The sequence below is a fragment of the Ochlerotatus camptorhynchus genome, unplaced genomic scaffold (genome assembly GCF_037179485.1).
Source record: "Ochlerotatus camptorhynchus isolate MF236.1 unplaced genomic scaffold, CSIRO-AGI_Acam_v1.1 ptg000070l, whole genome shotgun sequence".
Lineage (NCBI taxonomy): Eukaryota > Metazoa > Arthropoda > Insecta > Diptera > Culicidae > Ochlerotatus > Ochlerotatus camptorhynchus.
This window is the reverse complement of record NW_027040560.1, coordinates 2,284,147-2,307,491: the sequence shown is the minus strand read 5'-3', so window position 1 is coordinate 2,307,491 and position 23,345 is coordinate 2,284,147. Positions and strand designations below refer to the sequence as shown.

Genomic DNA, 23,345 nt, shown 5'->3' with positions numbered 1-23,345 from the left:
TTGATGAGCGCCACCACAGTTGGTGCATTTGAACATATGACGTTCGATAGAATTATTTACATAATCGGTTTGAATGATTTGCGGTATAGAGTTCTCCAGATGCACAAAAGTGTGCGTAAGACCTTTTTAAGTAGTTGTGATATCGCGATACCTTTTTGGTTCTTCTTCTTCTTCATTTTTATATATGGATGTTGGATTTTAGCGTTCGTGAGATTGTGCTTGGAGATCTCTATAGAGATATATGGGGCTGAACAATAGAGCTAATAAACTATAGAGGAAGAATAGCGCTGCCGTCGCTGTCGAAACATCTTTTCCTTACATCTAATAGGTACACAACTGTGAAAGCGAGAAAAAAAAACTATGCAGTTTGACAGTTCTGTACCCGGTATTGTATTATTCAACATCAGAACAAAAGGAACACCAGCGCTATTCTTCCTCTATAGTATTTATATTAACTCTATTGGCTGAACCAATCCCGCATAAACGCGAACCATCCCATGACCTTACCGAAAATGGTTAAAAATTGTTTATAATCCCTGCTAAACTTTCGAGATGAAAGCACAAACGAAGTGAAAGACGACTAACTGGCGAAGAAATCAATTAAAATAATGTGGCTCGCTGGAAATGAATTTTCTTAGAAGCTTGTGCCATCATCCACCAGATGGAATAGTATTTTTGTTTTGGTTTTGCACAAAGCTAATTTTGTGTACAATGATTCTTTGACAGTGTACAAAGAGTGTATCATTTTGTCATTTTTTTATGCATTCCAGTTTTGAGTAGAGTGAAAGAGATAGAACCAAAACATTCTAGTACATTTGGTGAAAATGCTAGTTCAATCCAGTAGTAGCATAGAGGTAACTTGGTAGTAATGTTGTCATTTGGTACAATCATAGAGGTAACTCTAAGACTAGAAGGTCCCAAATTAACGTGCTCAACTTTTTGGCTCAGCTCTGGTACTCTCTTTGGTCCCAAGCTAATCGATTCACCCCTCGAAACATAGGAAAAACCAATAGCCCCTCATTTTATCTGTCAAACTTTCATAGCGAATCAAAACAAACATTGTGTAGTACTAGAATTTCGACTAGAATGGGATACGTTAATCGTTTGCTTGGGACCAATAGGCTAGTCAAGTAGTGAGCCAATTTAAAATCGTTACTTGTAACTTGAGTTTCTAGAAATCATCGAGAGAAGTTATTGTTTACAAAAGCTGCTACGCCCTAATTCCAACTCTATCTAGAGTTGATACCCTTTTTAAAATATTTCTAATTCAGAGAAAAATTAGTATTTGCCGACAGATTATCAGCTTTAATAGCATGCTGTGACTGTCAGTTGCGTCGAATTATTTTTCCTAAACGGCAATATTGAATAAGATTTTCATTTTGGATTATTAATCAATTTATCATTAGTACACCTCTTACTTCGAAAAGCCTTGCAAAAGATGACACAAGTTTAAAAAAAATAACGCTCGTAACGATTTCTCACGCTCACTTTCGTTCGGTGAGAAGAATTTTTCTTCATCTTCCACAACCCCAGCCCTGCCCATCCAAAAGTCAGTCTTTCATCGAGCTTCACAAAAGAGAGAGTGCAGAAAGTGTCCATCCATAATAATTAAATTTACTTTCATGAGAATACGCGTTTGTTAACCTGCTGAATTTGTATTTTATTTTGCGATCCAGCTTCAGATGCAGTGATTTTCCTGTGCCGCGATACAATATAGTAAGTGCTTTGTTCTTGTTCGCTATTCGAGGGAACCTCGGATCATCCTTTGTGAAAACACCAACGAATTCAGTGCTCCACCTCCCATTTTTCCCTCTTGATTGGAAACTTCCTCATACGAGAGAAGCCCGAAGCTGAAGACAATATCCAATTTTCGCCATCACAAAGATTATTAATAGTCACTGCAAATGCGACATAACTCATGTGTCTATCGTAGATTTATCCTGGTTCATTGCGAGTGACGGAACCAGAGGATCTAAGTGGCTTTGTAAAGGGGCGTCGTGATAGTGCACAGTGCCACAAGCAGAGGAAAAGAGAGTGCTTTCTGGAAGTTCTGTGTGTGACAGCAGCCAGTAGAGCTCGACGGATTGAGGAAAAAGAAGGAGAATACGACTAGCAATAAGACACCCGGAATAGTCACTAGCGATGATGGCTGAGTCAGACAACACGGCGGAAGCGACGAGACGGCTCAACGTAAAGAAACAAACGCTGGACGATGCGTATGCGATTCCGGCCAATTTCCTCGAAATTGACGTGGTAAACCCATTGACGACACTGACCGCCGGGAAGAAGCGCTACACCGATTACGAGGTCCGAATGAGGGTGAGTGTTAATCTTTTCTTTTTTTTTTTGTACTCATCAAAATGTGCATATGTACGTACATGTATATGGGGGGAAGTTTCGAGGGAAGTGATATGATATAGACTTTTCTTGATTTGGGTGCTGTGGCTGTGTTTGTGGCATCGGTGAATGTTTTGGTTTCCTTATGATAAGAATTAGGTACCCTACATACTGGGGTTTGCAGCTGGCATCAGCGCTGCCAGCATGCTCCGCTCTTGATACACGTTTAGTAAACAACCATGTTGATTTTCCGTGCTACACGCATGTCTCGCTTGTTTAGGGAATCTGGAAATAACATAATGACTCATGTGAAATTTAGGAGCAGTTCTAACCTACTAACTCGCTGTTCGAATCGCATGAAAAAGACCACCGAGGAAGGTATTGAAAAATTGCATTCATTTATCACGATATTGACAGTAATATTATGCAGCTTTCATCGCTATCACGAGTTTAAAATAATAAAAAATAATAAATCTTATCTAAGTATAAAGGGAATTAATCATTACAATTGAGGATTGCACGGCTGATTTCCATAATAATATTCTTATGTTTCGCACTGGCATTCTCTTAAAAACAGGTGCCCCATAGGTAAACATGGTTTCGGACGATACATTTGAAGACCCTCAGTTTGTTTTTCAATTGGAGCTTAGATCGACGGTTGATTAAGGCGTCTTAGTGGAATACCTGTATAAAGAGAGAGAGAGAGAGAAAGAATATTAATTTCCATTTAATTCCACTACCTTATTTGCTTATCCTTGACAGATACGCGTATTTCGTCTACAATGTGCAGACTTCTTCAGTGTCTTGTAGTCGAGTATTAGTACAAGACACTGAAGACGTGATACGCGTATCTGTCAAGGATAAGCAAATAAGGTAGTGGAACTAAATGGAAATTACTAATCCTTCCCTCTCTGTTGATGTATTTGTCGTACTTCAGTTTTGTGTTCAGCACAACACCAAGGTGCTTGACGTTGTCCACCCAAGGAGTTGTTTGACCATTTGTCATAATTTCTAGGCTAGGAAGATTCCGCAAAGCGCGCTTCTTGGAGAAGAAGATTCTAAGTTTTGTCTGTGTTGATTTGCATCATCCATTTTTCTGGTATTCCTCCAATGAATTCTGAGCACGCTGCAATTTATCGGTTACTATCTCAGGATCAGCGCCAGAGGCCAAGAATGCCGTGTCATCAGTGAAAAATGCGTAATAGACTCCATCGACCATGATGATGTCAGCAGTGAATACGTTGTACAGAGGAGTTGGGCTCAAAACTGAGTCTTGAGGGAGACCAAAGGGAATCCTATAGGTGTTAGAGCTACCAGCCGTGGACAGAGACTGCAAAGGAACGGTCCGAAAGGAAGGACTGAATAATTTTCGTCAGATACAAGAGACAGTTCGATGAATAAAGCTTGTAAACTACGGCCGCTTGCCATACTGTGTCGTAGGCTTTCTGTACATCAAGCAGAACCATCCCCGTTGATTTTCCCTTGGAAAATCCCTGCTTGACCGCCTGAGAAATTCGGACAAGTTCGGAGTGTCCTTTTTGAACCCGAATTGTAAATGCGGTATAACGCTACTGATTTCCAGGTGTCGGTTTAGTCTGACAAGAATAATGCCCTCCAGGATTTTGCTCAGACTGCTCAGTAGGCTGATTGGGATGTAGTTGGAAGGGGAAGTAACGCCCTTGTTAGCCGATGCATGCTTCCACTTCGAGGAGAAATAACTTAGCATGAGACACGCGTTCAGGATTTTTGTCAGTAAGACAATTTCTTTTCTGGGCGGATGTCACTTCTGATGCGGCTAAGGTCCACTCTTTTACTAGATCCAGGATAGTAAACCGCAGTTATGTTAAGTGGAACAGCACCTTCATATAACTTTACTCTGAGAGCTTCGATCACCTTTGTTGAGACGTCGGATTCGGAGCTGGAAATTCATTTTTTGATGAGAATTGCTACACCCCCACCCGACCTGCCTCCATACTTCGTCTGTCTGCACGAACTATTTTATAATTTTGATCATAGAGAGAATCGTTACTGCGTAACCACTCACCACGACGTCAATATCGTGGCTCTCCAAAAATAGGAGAAACTCCACTTGCTTGTTTTTTTTTTTTGCAATTCACTATCTTAATAGACGCTCTATTTTCCATTGTAGATGCACTTATGGCTACGTATGCCAATGACGAGAAGGATCGCGGTTCGAGGGAACGGATTACGAATATTATAAACGCGTTGGTTAACTTTCGATAAATGATTTTATTCTCCCGATTACACATGCGACATTCACATAAATTGCGCACTAACTAAAACCTCCTTCTCTAGATCAGTTTCCTCTTGTCAAGTGGCAGTGTTGCCACAGAGTCCCCTTCCAGTTACGCCAGGAATCGGACCCTGTGACCCGATGGCGTAACTTTTATTTTGCTGGAATCTTCACTGTCGTTTTCCAATCCCGAATTGTAAATATATGCAGGCTTGATACGGTCCAACGAGATCCTTTTCTTGTTCCCTTTGATGATCACCAGCATAGATTTGTCGCTTCGCTCAATGACCTCAAATGGGCCATCATACGGATGCTGCAGTGGGCGTTTGACTGTGTCCACTCGAACAAAAACATGTTTGCAGGTTTTCAAGTCGTCGGGTACGAAGACGTGCTGTCTGGCATGGTTGTTGGCCTTGATGGGCCCAATCTGTTGAATCATATCTCGCAACGATTTCACAAACTCGGTACGATCAATATCCCTGGAAGAGGCATCGTAAAATTCTCCAGGAATTCGAAGTTGTTGTCCGTAAATCATCTCTGCAATCGAACAGTTGATGTCGTCTCGTACGGCTGTTCGTAATCCAAGGAGGATTAACGGCAATCTATCACACCAGTGCTTAGGGTCTACACACATGATGGCTGCTTTAAGGGTTCGATGGAACCTTTCGACTAACCCGTTAGCTTGAGGGTGATAAGCTGTCGTTCGTAAGCGCTTTATTCCGAATAGTCGAGTCAATTCCAAAAATAGCTCCGATTCAAATTGCCGGCCTTGGTCGGTGCTAATAATCTCCGGTACACCAAAACGGGAAACCCAAACATTACAAAAAGCTTTTGCAACGGTTTCAGCTAGCATGTCTGGCAAAAGAAACTGCTTCTGGCCAGCGACTGTAGCGATCCACCATTGTCAACAGGTATCTGTTTCCTCCAGAACTGGGTAATGGACCGACAAGGTCAATGTGTACGTGTTTGAAGCGGCTGTTAGGAAGATTGAAATCCTTCAATGGTGTTACTGTATGCCGCTGAATCTTCGATCGTTGACAGTCAGTGCAAGACCTAACAAATTGGCCTACGTCTCGATTGATGGATGGCCAAACGAATCTTTCTGATACCATCCTTCTTGTACTTCGAACACCCGGATGCGATAGGCCGTGAATAATTTGCATAACATGCTCTCTATGTTGCTTTGGTACGAACGGTCTAACTCGATTGTTCGCTACATCGCAGTAGACGGGTAAATCCGAATGAACAGACTGCTTTAACTCGAGCTTCAGTGACGTTTGCTTTCTATTCAAAAGTTGCTTCAGCTCTTCGTCATCGTTTTGAGAAGCGGCAATTGCTGCAAAGTTTATTCCTGATGGTATTACTACTGCGTGTACTCTGGAAAGTGCGTCTGCTGCAAAGTTGTTTACGCCACTAATATGCCGGATGTCTTTGGTGAAACTGGATATGTACTCCAGGTAACGTTCCTCATGTGGCAGATGGTTCGACTTGGAGTTCAAAGCGTACGTCAAGGGGCGATGATCCGTGTAGATGATGAAGTTCCTACCCTCTACGAGATACCGGAAGTATTTCACGGCAAGTTTCATCGCCGTCAGCTCGCGACCAAATACAGAGTACTTCTTTTGCGAGGGCGAAAATTTTTGAGAAAAGAATCCAAGCGGCCTCCATGCACCATTTACGAGCTGCTGCAGAACTGCCCCTGTTGCGATATCCGATGCGTCGACCATCAAACCCAGCGTCTTCGAGGAATCTGGATACTGTAACAAAGCTGCGTTTGCCAAGCTGGTTTTACATTTGATAAAAGCTTGTTCGGCCGAAGAAGTCCAATTTAGTTTTCGGGTGTCATTTTTCCGATTCCCAGGTATCAATTCTTGCAAGTGTTTTTGCATTTCAGCTGCTCGGGATATGAAGCGCTTATATCCGTTCACCAAAGCCAGGAAGCGGCGTAGTTCCTTAACGGTCTCAGGCAACTTGTATTCGACTACGGCTTTAACACGTTCTGGTCCAGGTTTAATTCCTTCTTCACACACACGATAGCCGAGGAAATCCACTTCCTTTAGAGCGAATCTACACTTGGTTAAGTTGAGCACCAGTCCGTTCTGTTGAAGGCGTTCGAAAACCACCCGTATGTGATCACGGTGCTCCTCTTCCGAAATCGATGCAATACATATGTCGTCCACAAATACCACAACAAAGTCAAGATCCCCGAAAATGCGATTCATAAACCGTTGGAACGTTTGGCTCGCATTACATAGTCCAAACTGCATTCTCGTAAACTCGAACAATCCAAAAGGCGTTATTACAGCGGTTTTTGGAATATCAGAATCCTCTACCGGTACGTGATAATAAGCTCGCACCATGTCCAACGTCGTGAATATACGCTTTCCTAGAAAGTTGTTGAGAAGATCGTGAATGTGTGGAACGGGATAGCGGTCCGGAATTGTAACCCGATTTAGGCTTCGATAGTCTCCCACAAAGCGCCACTCACCGTTCTTCTTGGGAACACAATGTAGCGGGCTGGCCCAGCTGCTTTTGGACGGTCGACAAATGCCCAGTTCCATCATGGTTTCGAACTCCTTCTTAGCGGCCTTGAGCCTGTCGGGTGCCATTCGACGAGTTTTACAGGCGACAGGTGGACCTTTTGTTTGGGTTACGTCATGATGCACTGCTGTTCGCATCGTCGGAGGCATCGTGATTTCTCGAAATTCTGCAAGGAGATCATGGAACGGGTGATAATGATCAACGGTTGTAACGCTATGCACAACCACATCTGTAAACCCACCGATAGAGTGCAGTTTCGTACTTCCATCAATCAGTCGGTGATTTCCTAGGTCCACAACAACACCGAAATTCGCCAGGAAGTCGGCTCCTATGATTGCTGTTGTAACATCCGCAAGCAGGAAATTCCAAGAAAATCTGCGTCGCAATCCGAGATCCGTTGTGATGAATCGACTACCGTAGGTGCAGATTTGCGATCCGTTTGCTGCATGAAGTTGAAATGGCGATGGTCCGTTCAATTTGTCTTTCCGAGATGCTGGTATTATGGATACGTCGGATCCGGTGTCCACCAAGAACCGCATATGCGACGTCCGATCGTATATAAGAAGCCGACGACTTCGCTGACCTCCGCCCACCTCGTACGTTTCGGGTGGGCGGCTTATTAGTTTTTTTTTGTTGCTGGTACTTACATGGGCTGCGGCACCGTTCAGCACGTCCACCATACTTGCGGTGATACCAGCAAATGGAGCTTTCACCTTCATTCCGGCGACGAGATACAGAACGAGATCGAGTTCTTTCTGGTCCAGATTTCAGGCGACGTATTTCAGCTGTTAACGCAGCGATTTGATCCACAAGGTTTTCCTGGGAATACAAGTCTACAGATGCTGGAACTGGATCCGTTTTCACTGCAGCGACGTGTGGAACAAGGTCGATCATTTTGTCGCCCATTTCGGCGAGCTTTGACAAACTACCGTCATTGATGCTTAGAACAGTCCGGATGTTGGCAGGCAGCCTTTGGAGGAAAAGCATTTTCAGAAACTCGTTATCGACGTTCAGTCCAGATGACAGTTCCTGCATCTTGGCGAGCAGGTGGGTGGGCCGCAAATCACCCAGATCGCAAGTCCCCAGCAACTTTTCCAATTTGGACTGAGGTGTTAGCTCGAATCGTGAAATCAGACGTGTTTTGATCGCATTGTATTTTCCTTCTGCTGGTGGTTCCTTCACGAGATCCGCGACGTGACAGATCACCGATTGATCAATCTTGGCGACGATGTGATGGAATTTCGTCACATCTTGCGTTACACCACCCAAAGCAAACTGTGCCTCGGCTTGTGCGAACCACATGGTTGGGTCCGATTTCCAGAAATCGGGCAGCTTCACAGCTACGGCCGCTGCTGCGGCTGGCTCTGGGTTCGCCATTTTGATTTCTTTTCGCGTCGTAAATCGTAAATTTTTTCCCGAAAAACAACCGTCGGCGGTCACCAAATATGGCTACGTATGCCAATGACGAGAAGGATCGCGGTTCGAGGGAACGGATTACGAATATTATAAACGCGTTGGTTAACTTTCGATAAATGATTTTATTCTCCCGATTACACATGCGACATTCACATAAATTGCGCACTAACTAAAACCTCTTTCTCTAGATCAGTTTCCTCTTGTCCAGTGGCAGTGTTGCCACACACTTAACGGTAAGTTCGGACAAAGCGAGAAATTGCATTGCCTCTGACTGGCACTGAGACAGTCTAGAGAAAATTTCACGGCCTAAGTTCATGAACTCCTCTACGGAGAATAGATCACCGTTTTTGGTTGCATCTGCATACGACAGATAGTCAAGTGTTGTTGTTGGTGTTTTGTTAGGCGTAGGCGGCGTAGATGGTTTAGATTGCTGACGTTTCTTTTTGAGCTCCAATGATTCCAGGTACTACATTTCTAGGTCGTCAGTTTGCGGTATGATTTTGACTACAGTTCGCGCAACGGTTCATCTTGCTCGGAAGCTGGCATTTCTCCGTCCGATGCAGTTCATCACACTTCAAGCATTTCGCTTGCAAATTACAGTCTGGCATGCCGTGCATCGGATTTCTTCCTGGTGTATAACCACCACTGGACGATAATATTGAAGAGCGAGCAAACCTTCCTCAATTCTTGCAGTTTCACACTTCCCTTCGGGAATTGGAGCAAGCACAGGGCACTGTCTTTACTTTTAGATGCCACCATAAGTCTGACTTCAGACGGCGTAACCGAATTAGTGTTGAGTTCTATCTTCACTTCTTCGACACTGAACGCTGGTAGTCCAGCCAACACAAATTATACTGTGTTTATTTGTTTATTTGGTTCTACATCAACAGACTGGGTTTAGTCCTAATGATGGATTAAGCAATACTAGGAAATGCAATATAGTCAAGAAGTAACAAGCTACAAAGACCGTGAAGTCCAACTTAATTCCTAATTCTTAAAAATATATCACAAAATCTCTGACGCAGCGTCTCGCGTGCCAAGTGAAAATCAAATAAGGAAGCAACACGATTGAAAATCATTTGTAGTCCATTGATAGCACCATACGAACTATATAGTTTGTACGACGAAAAGATATCCTCAGCATTGCGTTGTTACGGAGTGCTCGTGGTTGAACGTTAACGTCGATTTGTTGTAGAATAGAAGGACAATCGATTCTGCCCTGTAGAATGTCTGCCACAAACAGGACCCTTGTCGTATCTCTTCGACTCCACAAAGGATCCAGGTGAATTAACTGGCACCGACTTTCGTAGCTTGGAAGGCGATGAGGATCCCTCCAAGCCAATCGTCGAAGGGCAAACCAGATGAATCGTCGTTGAATAGCTTCTACTCTTTGTACACTGTTTTGGTAATTGGGATTCCATACATGGCAGCAGTATTCTAACACCGACCGGACGAGGGAGCAGTAAAGCGACTTCAAACAGTAGATGTCCGTGAAACTTTTAGCTATCCTGAAAATGAAGCCGAGCGTTCTGGATGCCTTGTCGATCACGTACGAGATATGCTGGCTGTATGTGAGTTGACAATCTAAGATGACTCCCAGATCCTTAACGTAATTCACACGATGTACGTCAACGCCTTCTAGGATACAACTGAATGTAATTTGTTTTTTTTTTTTCTTCCGTGAGAACGTGATTACTGAACATTTTGTTGGATTTACAACCATGCGGTTCAGTTGGCACCAATTAGCAAAAGCATTGAGTTGGAGTTGGAGAAAGTGGCAGTCAGCGATGGCTCGGATTTTGAGATAGATTTTCATGTCGTCTGCGAACGACAGTCGTGGACCGTCTAGGACGAAATTGACGTCGTTGAAATACACAAGAAATATCAACGGGTCGAGGTGGCTACCTTGCGGAATACCCGAAGTGGCAGGGAACGAAGGAGATCGGCAGTCGTCGATTGCAACTTCCAACTGACGATCAGATAGATAGGATGCGAACCATCGTAGGAGACTGCCGTTTATACCGAGGCTATCCAGTTTGGCGATCGCTATATGATGGTTCAACTTGTCGAAGGCGGTTGATATGTCAGTGTAGATGACATCTGTTTGCATATGGTCTGTCATACTCTCCGTAATGTATACGAGGTGAGACCCATAAGGTTGGAAGTAGTCGACCGCCCTGCCATGAAACCATGCTGGTCTTCGCTCAAGTGCTGCTTGAAGTGAGAGTTGCTAGACTTCAGTTGCGAAGCCGCCCTAGTTATCATAGCGAGGTTGATGTTGATAGCTGCCAAAGATTGACAAGACATTGGAACATTACTGGCTGCTAGAGAAACGTGCTGGTCATGTAGGTTCTCATCCGAGAATACACTCGCAAATTTGGTTGAGAACAGACAGCAAATGTCCTGAGAGGATGAAGCTTCTTCGCCATTCAGTACCATAGTCGATGGAAGGCCAGACTCCTTTCGTTGCTCATTCACATAATTCCAAAATGTTTTCGGGTGAGATCGAAGCTTCCGTTGAACATCTCGTTGATAACGTCGATAACAATGGCGACTGGTTCGTTGATACGCATGATTGATCCTCGCATAATGGTCCTTGAGTTGTAGGGTGCGGCTCTTTTGGAAGACTTTAACATATGGAGTTCACTTGTTTGCCAAGGATGATGTGATTACCTTGTTTAGGAACTTTTTTCAGAACGTGTCGCTCAATGACGTAAGCCAAAATATGCGAGAGCTTTTGGGCAGTTGCATTGACATCGGCAGGGACGAGTATCCTGTGCCAGTCCAAATTCAAAAGAAGTTCCCCGATACTGTCGTAGTCAGCATTTCGGAAATCGTATTAGACCTCTGGGGGGGGTGGGGGGGGGGGTGGAATGACCTCAGGAATTTGGTTGCCTTCAAGTGCAATAACTAAAGGAGGATGGTGTGGAACAGTCTTTATCAACGGAGAAACAGCCATAGACTAATGCGGAGCAGTATCCTGAGCGGTGACGAAGCAAAGGTCTAAGCTACGATTGTTCTCATTAACCACGTGGTTGATTTGCTTCAGAGTGGCGATACTGTAATGATCCAAAAGGCTTCCAGCTCCAGTGTGAAATGTAGAACGGTCGTAGTCCGGATACAGGAATCCACCGTAAGATGATCGCCAAGAAATTGCCGGTAGAATGAAGTCGCCAATGATTATCATCTCGTCAGCAGCTGTAGCGATCTCCATTATAGCTCGAATAGACTGACTGTGGGATTCAATTAGCGTAGAGTCGCGAGTTCGATCCAGTATGAAAAATGCAACGTTATTTTCTTTAAGCACTTGCACTGTCGACCACTTATAAATAAAAAATACTAAGTATCCCGAAAATAGTGTGATATTGCGTTCATTTCTAATGAAAAACTAATGAAAACACGTCTACTCGGTAGCTAGTGCAGGAACAGAATTAAAGATTATTAAAATTAAATTCCATAAGTTACTATTCGAACATCCTCTCCTTAACAGGGATTTTTTTTTAAACCTAAGAGCTTCATTGCTTCACAAAATGTCGAAGCAGGAACAGACTTCGTAAGAACATCCGCCTTCTGTTGAACTGATCCAACGTGACTAAGTTGAATCGTCTTCAACTGAGGTTGTTCCCTTACGAAACGGTATCGTAAATCGATGTGCTGCTGTGCAAATAGCTCTCAACGCAGGGCTGGTAGCGATCAATGCTGTCTAAAATAGTGATTTTAGTGACCATGTTGAAGAAATAAGTGACCAAATAGTGATTTATAATTATAAAAAAGTGACTAAAAAGTGACCTAAGGGATTAGTCATTTTGATAGCTGACCAAATAAATGCTTGATGTTTTAGACTTATTCAATTAGATTCTCATAAACTACTTAAATATGTACGATAGGAACCTTTAAAGCGAAAGATTCAATAGAAAGTTTATAACTAAACCTCCAAGCTTCTACTACGTGGGAAAACATGAAAAGCCGGGAATTCTCAGGGAATTTTATTTCTCCTGAAAATACCTGGAAATATCAGGGAATCTTATCATTTCTCAGGAAATTTTATAATTTTCTGACTAAGAAGGCATTTTAAAATTAAAAAAACTTTTAGTATTCCTAGTTATTTTCATTCACACATTAAACTTTATAGATCCAGAAAAGATTAATCTTCAGTAAAAAATACATAAATTTATAAATTCTGAACTGAAAAACTATAATACTTCAAGAAATTTTCAAGAATCTGGAATCAAATTCTTAACATAGTTTTGAGGCTCATGGAATTTTATTATAATTTCTCAGGACCTCATTCCACGGGAGTTCTGGGAAAAAATCTATGAGAAAAATATCAACTGCAATCTGCTTTCATGGAACGTCTAAGGAATTTTATGATAGTAAACTCCATGCGAAATTTCATGGGAAATCTCCGTTGAATATGGAATGGATTAATCTGAGGTGTTCATAACTACTTGAAAGCTCCCAAAATATTCCTAGTTCTTTTGTAGTTTGAGAAACTAACCTGTTGCTCGCAATACTTCTCATCATTTCTTTTAACTTCTCTAAACTTGTTCGGACTTCCTAAAGTTTCCACAATTTTCCTAACGATCACTAATCTTCTCTAAAGTGTTAACAATTCACTGAGTTTCCCGAAACGTTTTTTAAAATTTATGCAATTTCCCTGCTCTGGAATATCTCTGCTCTGAGGATATTCGTTCTTCCTGGAAGTTTTTTTTTTGTTTAGGGCTTTATTAGCGAGATCAATATCTTTCTCGAAATTCTCGAAACTTCTCTAAAGTGTTTGCAGTTCTTATGAAGCTTGTTGTACCACCATGAATTTAATTGACCTGTTCTAAATAATTTTAAGCTTGCGTGAACTTCTGAATTTATGTGAAAACCCCAATAATTTTCTTAAAATCTCTAAAGTTCTCTGAAAATCTGGGAACTTCTTGAAATTTCCCGCTTATTTAGTGAAATTAATGGAACTGAACTCCCCTGAAATTCCCTTTGTTTTTGGACCTAAACTTATTTGAGATGCTCCCGAAATGTCCATAAAAGTTCCTGAAGTTTTCGAATCTTCCCAAGTTCCATAGACTTTTATGAAGTTCTCGAAATGTTTCTCCCGAGTAGCACACTTTCATCACAATAAGTTACAGCAACTTGTTTATGACTGAAATAAGTCGTATATAAGTTTCTACAATTGATTTGTGACAAGCGTGCTACTAGGGCTGAAGATTTCTGCACTTCTGTGAAGTTTTTGAAGTTATTTTGAAATTTCAGGAACTTCTTTAGGCTTTCGCAGTGAAATAATTAACATAGTTCTATTATTTTCACAGAAGTTATCAAGATTTGTCTGAAATTCAAATTATCGAAACTAGTTTATAATTTCTTTAATAGTCTAGAGTTTCCTGATGTTTTTTAAACTGCCCAAAATATTGCTCAATTTCCTTAAAATTCTCTAGACTGCCATGCCGTAGTATTGTTTTTAAAGAACCTACCATTTTACTGGAATTGATTTAATTACCTTTAAGTTCTACAATTTTCCTTAAGTTTAATAAAGTTTATCAACGCTCACGGAACTTTGCCGTAAATAACTTATTTTCCCTGGAAGAAGTTTTGTATGCTTACCTTTATTTATCTAAATTAATCAAATGTTCCGGTGAATTTTCTGATTTATATATATTTATAATTAACTAAAGCTTCTTAAGTTTCCGGATCATTCATATAGAATTATTGCGTTCCAGAATTTTTCTCTGAGCAAACCGAGCTTTCTGAAAATTCCGGTTTCTGCAATTTACTTGAAATTTTTAGAACTGCCCATTAATTCTCTTATCCATCTTGATGTTCTCGGAGCTTCCCTAAAATTATCAACTCTAATCTCGGTTCTACTTTAAAATAAATGGAATTATAGTAAACACCTTTAAACTTCCCTGGGATTCTCTGGATTTCTGTGAAGTTCTTGAAATATTTCTGAAGTTTTTATAAATTTTCTGAAATTCTCTGTACTGAATCTTTCGGAACATCTTATGGGTTTTCGATTTGATTCCAGCACCTCATGAAATTATACTGAATTTGTCTAAACTCACGCTTGTAGATTTTTAAACTAATTCAATAATGGAATTCCCCAAAGATCTCTAGATCTAGCTTTTCTGAGATCAATAGAACTTCATTAAAGTTTCCACATTTTTGATAGAACGAAACGTCAATACACTAAAAATGTTGTGATCTTAGAGTTACAAAAATGAAGTAAGTGTTTCACTTCAAAATGTTTCTTTAAATCTGATTTTTATGCTTTAAAAACGTTTGCGTTAAAAACATATTTTAACGCATTTCATAAATAGCATTCTTATTATAAACCTGGAAATTATCCGCTAAAATTATGGAAAGACCTGTAAAACTCAGGGAACTTTATTTAGCCAAATGAGTTGACACCCTGTAGATAGAGAAGAACGATTAAACTTGAAAAAAATCTCTATACAAGGTTCTTGATTGTTAGAAAGAACCGGAACAGCAAAGTTTAAAAGTAGAATGGATTTTATTTAACGACTAGCTTGAGTGGAGTCTTGAACAGGAATGAATAGTTTTTCACCGTTGTTTATTTAAGAAAACTTAGGTTGCTAGGGGTGACGTTCGGTCTCCAAGGAGGTGATCAGCACACTGCGTTACCGATTTACTCCAACACCCCCCCTGAATCGGTCAGTCCTATGAGGGTCCTCAGTTCGCGGAAACGTCCAGGTTCCAGGGGCTTGGTGAACGTGTCCGCTATTTGGTTTGCTGTATCAATTGCTTCGATTTGAAGTCTTCCTTGTGCCACATGGTCGCGCAAAAAATGGTGCTTTACATCGATGTGCTTGACACGCTTGCTTTCGGTGTTTGTGGCCATTGCAATGCACCCACGGTTGTCTTCGTACACCTTGAATGCCGTGTCCGGTCGAACTTGCTTCAGGTCTTCAAGGATTCCGTGCAGCCACAGCCCTTCGGAGGCCGCGGCACTTAAAGCTGCATACTCGGCTTCACACGACGACAGTGCAACGGTTTGTTGCTTGCGGCTTGCCCAAGACACGGTGTTCCCAAAGACCTTAAAGACGAAGCCACTAACGGATTTCCTATCCTCAGCATCCGATGCCCAGTCAGCGTCTGCGTACCCGACAAGTGCCTCGGCGTCGTCGTTTTGCTTGTACTGGAGCTTCAAGTTCTTCGTTCCCTTCACGTAACGGACCACTCTCTTCAGGGCTTGCCAGTGGGCCTCATCAGGTTGAACTTGGAAGCGCCCTAGGTATCCAACAGCGTAGCATATGTCCGGTCGAACACACAGCATCGTATACATCAGGCTGCCCAGCAATTGACGGTATGGATGCGACACAGGATTCGCAGCTTGTGGTGGCAGGAAACAGCCTTTCTCCATTGGGGTTTTGACATGGTTACAGTCTTGCATGCCGAACTTCGTCAGCACACGGTCCACAGCAGCTTCTTGCGCCAGGTACATGCATCCGGTGGCGTGGTCGTATCGGATCTTCATTCCAAGGAAATGATTAACCACGCCGCAATCCGTCATCTGGAGCTTCTTGGAAAGAGCACGCTTGATCTCCTTCACCAGGTCCAGTCGATCGCCAGCAATGAGCAAATCGTCCACGTAGATGATTATGTATACCCCCCCTCGATCGTCGATCCTGGTATATAGACAGTAATCATGCCGGGAACGGGTAAAGCCGAAATCCAGTAGAAGGTCGTTTAGCTTGTTGTTCCAACAGCGGGGGCTTTGCTTGAGTCCGTACAGCGATCGATCCAGCTTGCAAACGAAGTTCGGCGGTGCTGCAACTCCTTCGGGTATGGCCATGTAGACGTCTTCTTCAAGCTCACCGTAGAGGAATGCGGTCTTCACATCGAGTTGGTGAACGTGCATCCTTCGGTGGGTTGCTACAGCAAGAACGGTTCGTATCGTGGCTAACTTTGCTACGGGGGAATATGTTTCGTTGTAGTCGACTCCGGGCTTCTGTTGGAATCCCTTCGCCACCAAGCGCGCCTTGTAACGGATCGGTTCGCCATGCTCGTCCGGCTTGATTCGGAAGACCCATTTCGATTTGAGCGGAACCACACCAGCAGGGCATCTCACCAATCGCCAAGCATGGTTGTCCGCTAGCGACTGCAGTTCCTCACGGACCGCTTGCTGCCAAAGAGCTTCGTCGGCTCGTCCAGCGATCTCCTTGTACGCCTCCGGGACATCGAAGATCGAACGCTCGGCCTCATCTCGTCCAACGGAACCGTCAAATAGTACATCGGAAACGTTATGGGGAACATCGGGGAGTCTGCGCTCCCGTTCGCTGCGCCTCGGGGTTTCCATTTCGAGGTTTGAACCACGGTCTAGTTGCGAAGGGAGCGCTCCGGTTTCTTCAACACCGTCGTCTTCAACCTCGCCTTCTTCATCATCAGTCAGGATGTCGTCATGTTGAGCCACCAGCGGCTCATCGGGTTGAACGGACTGTTCAGGGGTTTGCACGTCTTCCTCATCTTGATCCTCGAACTCGTACGGAGCAACAACCAAAGGAGTTTCGTCACGGATCTGGGTGGCAAACGGAAAACTGTTTTCATCGAACTTGACATCTCTGGCTAGGAATAACTGCTTCTTCTCTTTGTTCCACAGGCGGTAGGCGTTCGGCGCATAGCCGATCATCACAGCAGGCTTGCTTTTCGGATCCAGTTTCTTCCTCTGTGCCGTGGACACCCAAGCAAATGCTTTACAGCCGAACACACGTAGTTTACTAACGTCCGGCTTGTGACCAGTCCACATTTCCGCAGGAGTCTTCCAATCAGATACCGCGGTGGTTGGACTTCTGTTCGTCAGGTATACCGCCGCTAGAACCGCTTCATTCCACAGATTCTTCGGAGTTTGGGCTTCAATCAGCATCGCACGCACCTTTTCGACGATTGTCCGATTGAACCGTTCGGACACTCCATTCTGCTGTGGTGTGTACGCTGCGGTTGGCTCGACTTGGATCCCCTTGGAAACGTACCAATCACGCTGGTCATTGGAGCAATACTCGCGCCCTTGGTCGACAGTCAGCTTCGAAATCGAATGTCCCAGAGCAGCACTCGCCATGGCCTCGTACTCTCGAAACTTCTGGAACACCTCGGACTTCTTCTTGATGGGATATACTACTGCAAAGTGCGTGTAATCATCAATAAAGGTGACGAAGTACCGAGAATCATCCCAAGCCGCTGGTGTAATTGGACCGCACACATCGGAGTGCACTCGTTCTAGAGGTCTTGTAGCACGGACTCTAGTACCCGTGAATGGTTCTCGGCACTGCTTTCCGAGAACACAAACATCACAAAAATCCAATTTATCTGGTTTCTCGGGAATACCTGTTACCATGCCATGCTTCGCGAGTGTCTGCAAACTCTTGCTCCCCAAATGAGCCAGTCGACGATGCCACAGGTTACCAGTCACAGCTCCACACATGTTGGCCGCCACCGTATCGACACGGAGATCGAGCTCGTAAAAATCGCCCCGCATGGGACATCTCGCAATCAGGTCACGACCTTGCTTCATGATCGCTTCCTTTTTCGTGAATGTGACATCAAGATCCGCTTTTGCCATCTTCTTCACAGATAGCAAGTTCGCTCGAAGATCTGGTACGAAGAGGACGTTCTTCAAGCTGATATAGTTACCTTCCTTGTTGACGCCGTTGATCGTGCCACTGTGCCGGGAAATCAGGGATTGATCATCCTTCGCCACGTTTATGACGCCAGGGTGCTTCAGCTTCGTGAGGTCGGCGAAACAGTGCTTCACATTCACAAGGTGGTCCGAGGCTCCGGAATCCAGCTTAAAGGAAACTGCTCCCTCGTCCTTTGTTTGGGAGCATCTCCCGGTCATAAAAGCCACCGCCTTACCTCCAGCAGCAGCGTTAGCTTCAGCGCGCCCATCTGTCTTCAACTTCACACGACAGTCCTTGGCCTTGTGCCCCTTCTTCTGGCAACGGTTACACTTTCCGGTGAACTTACCAGGCTTCTGCTTCGATCCTTGGAATGCTGCAGGTTTCTCTTGGCAGGAATCCGCTGCCCGGTCGGTTTTCTTGAGCTCCTCGGCAAGAAGGCGCTCGCGAACAACATTCAGTTTTAGGTTTTCCTCACCTAGATTTTCCAGTGCCGTAACCAACGGATCGAACGACTCGGGAAGGGTAGCAAACAGCTGGGACACAATATCGTTCTCTTCAAGCTTCGCTCCGGCCAGCTTCAGTTGTCGGATCAGCTCTTCGAAGGTTTTCAGGTGATCTTTCACAGACGAACCTTCCATCATTCGTAGCTTCGCAAGTTGCTTCCTGACGAATGTCTGCGACGAGACGGACTTCTTGGCGTAGGCGGATTCAAGGCTCATCCACATCTCCTTGGACGTCTCCTTGTCCCGCACCAAATGCAGCAAATCGTCATGAACAAATGACGTCAGCAGGAACGCCGCCTTACCGTCATCTTCCTGGAACTTCGTGAGCTCGGCCGCTTCCATCGGAGGTTCCTTCTTGATGATATCCAACAGCTTTACGGACTTCAAATACTTCTCCACTCGAAATTGCCAATTGTCGAAACCGGTGCCCGAGAACTGCGGGATCCCGTGGACCAAATCCTTGCGTGAGTCGCCCATAACCTCTTGATTGTTAGAAAGAACCGGAACAGCAAAGTTTAAAAGTAGAATGGATTTTATTTAACGACTAGCTTGAGTGGAGTCTTGAACAGGAATGAATAGTTTTTCACCGTTGTTTATTTAAGAAAACTTAGGTTGCTAGGGGTGACGTTCGGTCTCCAAGGAGGTGGTCAGCACACTGCGTTACCGATTTACTCCAACAAAGGTCTTCAACTTCGAATTGTATAAAAATAGAACAAAACGTAGGCCTATCCAGAAGAATGATCAATCTTAAAATAAAAATCACGTTAAAAAAAGTTAAAAAAAGTGCCTTATTACAAGAAAAAGTGACTTTAGTGACTTGGCCTTAAAAAAAGAGACTTTTTAGTGACTGGCTTGAAAAAAGTGACCAAGTCACTAAAAAGTGACTCGCTACCAGCCCTGTCTCAACGGAACCAACGTTACCACAACGCTTCTTGTGTTGCAGCGGAAAGGGCCATACACTTCGCTACTGTCGTAGAAAGTGCAAAAGTCGAATGCCCTACGATATCGATCCACCAGCATATTGAAAAACATAGCCAGTAATTGAATTGGTGAATCCCTCGAAAGCGCATCACCTTGTGTCCTGTAGCTGTAGACCACTGACCGATTTCGTTCTTTATTTTTTATCTAGTTCGTTTATGTGAGAGGCTGACTCGCGTTAGTTTTATGGAGCCGATAATTCATTGTTCATTATTTGTGACAACATTCACTTATTTCTATGTCTAGTAAAAGTTGTGTGTGTATGTGTGTATTAAATCTAACCCCCACTGGCCGGCAGTGCTATTATGGAAGAACTACAACTCTCTACAATGTCGTATTTATGGTCATTGTAGACAGCTTTAGTCCGGGAGTTAGAAGGTGATAGCTCTATTGCAGATCCAGCAACCCATTTCAGAATGTCTGGAGAGTCACGCCCATTCCGAGGTTACTTTCACTTACAATAAGCCCCGCATATATGTATTACCTCTATCACTTCCAGTTTCGAAATATTCTTTTGAATCCTGGCACGTATTTTGTTCATGTTTTTTTAATTATAAAAAGTATTTGGACTGGTCTCACCATGTTAATTTGATTCTGCAAATTCATGGGTTCCGTAGTTTTGTTTTTCTCTACGCTTTGCATCTCATTTCGTGATTCAGCTTTGTCGTAATACTTACTTCAACGAACACAAATTGTCTTGCATTGCCATGGTCATCTGGGAGGAGGTTCGCGCCTAGTGCTTTTCGCAGGAACCTTTCGCGGCCACCAGCTACCACCCGTCCAGTCTTGGGCGTATCCAGCGAGGTATCTTTCATATTGCTCACAATCTCCGACATCGACAGCGGAAAACTTGCTGATTCATGGCAACGTCGGCCACCGAATCACCACCAAAACTCGCGACGAACACTTTATCAACTCGTTCCCAGGCTAATTCACCAACCGGAACGGGTTCATACTCGCCCACGGTGACGAATCTCTCATAGAACAGAACTACACGTCGAAAATGTGGCATCCTAACTCGGAGAACCGGGCTCCCGGGAGGCATCTTTCGACACCGAACAATGAAACTTAACCTGCGTCGTAGATTTTGGGGTTAGATTCAAGGTCAACCGAGTAACTCAAGGCAAACAGAGGCAAAACACGATATATCACTAAATGATAACTTTACGAACATTTGAAACTAAATTTCAGCACACAAATTAACAAATTTAAAGCAAAAAATATTTGATCCGCCGACGAAAAATACGCAGCAAAAGAAAAACACGTCAGCTTTCAAGTGCGGCCTACTGCGATCATCTTCTATGTCTAGTAGAGAAGTTGGGCCCAAAACTCGTGGTTTACCCGAGGTTAGAGGGGTATTTTGTCGAAAGAAAGGATCAGAGGAGGAGCTTCGGAGTGGGGTTTCGTTGCCTCATCAGAGCGTTGTCGCCAGTATCAACGGTAGTGCGGTTCTAGATTCGTCTGGAATTTGACCATAGCCCAGTGGGCGACGATGAGACTCATCAAGACGGGCGGACAAGACAAACAAAAACTAATTAAATAAAGAGAAACAAAAGACAAAGGAATCAAATTCAGATACTAGACATTTGTAGAAACACATAAATCGACTGCATATAGCAGAGATCGTGGGTTCCCAACACGTCTCTGATAGGGATTTAGGGTTGTCTTTCATGGGCCTCGAGGGTATTGAAAAGTCGCTCTCTGGCGGAGTATAAACAATCGCTGTAGGTAACCTGAATGACACGACGAGAACGAGATGGTCAGCATCTAGACCGATCAGTGGCACGAACGGCAAAGAAGCAAAAGTGCCCGGTAATGCGGAATCATTTGCCAAGCGTCTATTTCGGTTCGGAAAAGTGTTAACTTGAGTAAACCCGCGAAATGTTGGTACCGAAAGTTCAGAATCGCAATCATACTCGCCTGGAGTGGCAGGCCGGAAGCCCCCGATTTTGGTTGTTGTTTAGCTTGGCAGCAACTTTTCGGCTTCGCGCCTCCATATGTTGCTGTGATACGAAAAGTGAGAAAACTAAAATGACAGTGATCTTGCTCACTGAGCAATGTGAGTTACTCAAGATTCCTTAAAAGTAACTCTGAAAGTGTTCATGATTAGGAGCTGTCTTGCCCCTTGGAATATTAAGTTTTTAGATTTGAACCGGGAAAAAAGCGGGAATTTCAAAATTCAAATTCACTGGTCACCCTGATTATTCCAAACGAGATAGACCCGTTTTAAGCTCCGGAGGACTTCAGGGAAGTTCAAATAAACTTCTGAGAAGTTCCGTTATGCACATAAAGTATATGGAGTCATTGAGAGATTGTATTTTGCATTTCTAATTGGACTCATCAAAAGTGAGGAATCGCTAATAAAAGTGCGCTTTTACGTTGTATCGTCGTGGCGTCTGCTGTGCATTTATTCCTTATGAACCCAAAGAATAAGTGCGCCGTAGACACCAAAACGATTTAACGCATTCTTTGTCGTTTAATGTAAAGCCCTACAGTTAGTTTAATGTGGAAAAATGGCCCACCCTGGTCTATGGGCTTCAATTCGCTTTATAAAAATATTCCTATTATAGAGGGATGATTAAAGCCAATCCAAAACACTAACAATCCAACAGAACACGAAAATACCATCAAAAAACATCTCAAGAACACACGAAATGCCATCTTGCCCCACAAATCCCTTTTTCTCTTCCAAGTTTCTTTATTTATTTATGTACAAAGTTTACCAAACTTTGTTTTTTTTTTGCTATTACCCAAGTGACATATTCATTGTAAGAAATATTTATTGACGTATACTTTATTCTTCAATTTTCAGACTAATCTGCCTGTGTTCAAAGTGAAGGAATCCAGCGTCCGAAGACGGTACAGTGACTTTGAATGGTTACGAAACGAACTTGAGCGTGATAGCAAGGTAAGAAAGTTCTCTGACTCATATATGTAATATTGCACAATCATATAGGCCTTCCTTCGTCATTGTCCCTTCTGTTATGAATTGTTTCACTTCTTAGCAGTTCTAACGTAACGTAAAGCTTATTAGTGCGGTCGCGTGGCAATCGATACGGCTTATTGCTCAGTGGTCGGTCATAACTAAACATATACCTATTCTCCACTTTTCTCGCCACGTCCACACAGATTGTTGTGCCTCCGCTACCGGGAAAGGCATGGAAGCGTCAGATGCCGTTCCGTGGCGATGACGGGATCTTCGACGAGAACTTCATCGAAGAGCGACGAAAGGGGTTGGAGCAGTTTGTGAACAAAATTGCCGGCCACCCATTAGCCCAGAACGAACGTTGTTTGCACATGTTCCTCCAGGAACCGACCATCGACAAGAACTACGTTCCGGGCAAGATTAGAAATACGTAAATTTGTTGATACATAAATGGGATGATGATTTGTTGATAGGAAAATTCGGACGAAAGCGAAGCAAAACGGAAAACAATATTCATGATCTTATTATTTAGGAGAGAACAGAGAAATTCAGGTTTCTTGCCGCGTTCAGCGGGAAGAGAGCACCCAAAACTGATTGTGCTAATACATAGATCCTTTTTCATTGTTGGTAGGAAAACAAATCATTCATCGAATTGCAGAACAAAACAACAGCAAGCAAATACCTATAATTTCAAGTGTTATTTAAGTCAAACAAAAAAAACATTAATCAGCAACACGCCTAAAACACCTATTTCCGAT

The 23,345-nt window shown here is 43.4% G+C and overlaps 1 protein-coding gene across 2 annotated transcripts; it reads left to right on the top strand.

Moving 5' to 3' along the window:
- Positions 1-1,549: 1,549 nt before the first annotated feature.
- On the top strand, positions 1,550-23,266 carry Snx3 (sorting nexin 3). 2 transcript variants are annotated; one of them, XM_065217249.1, is made up of 4 exons: positions 1,550-1,716; positions 1,934-2,319; positions 22,474-22,569; positions 22,791-23,266. In XM_065217249.1, the coding sequence occupies exons 2-4, from the start codon at positions 2,143-2,145 to the stop codon at positions 23,019-23,021; spliced, it is 504 nt and encodes a 167-aa protein (XP_065073321.1). In that variant the 5' UTR covers positions 1,550-1,716; positions 1,934-2,142; the 3' UTR covers positions 23,022-23,266. The 2 variants fall into 2 exon arrangements, with proteins under 2 accessions (XP_065073321.1, XP_065073322.1); XM_065217250.1 differs by having other exon boundaries at positions 1,550-2,319.
- Positions 23,267-23,345: the final 79 nt, after the last annotated feature.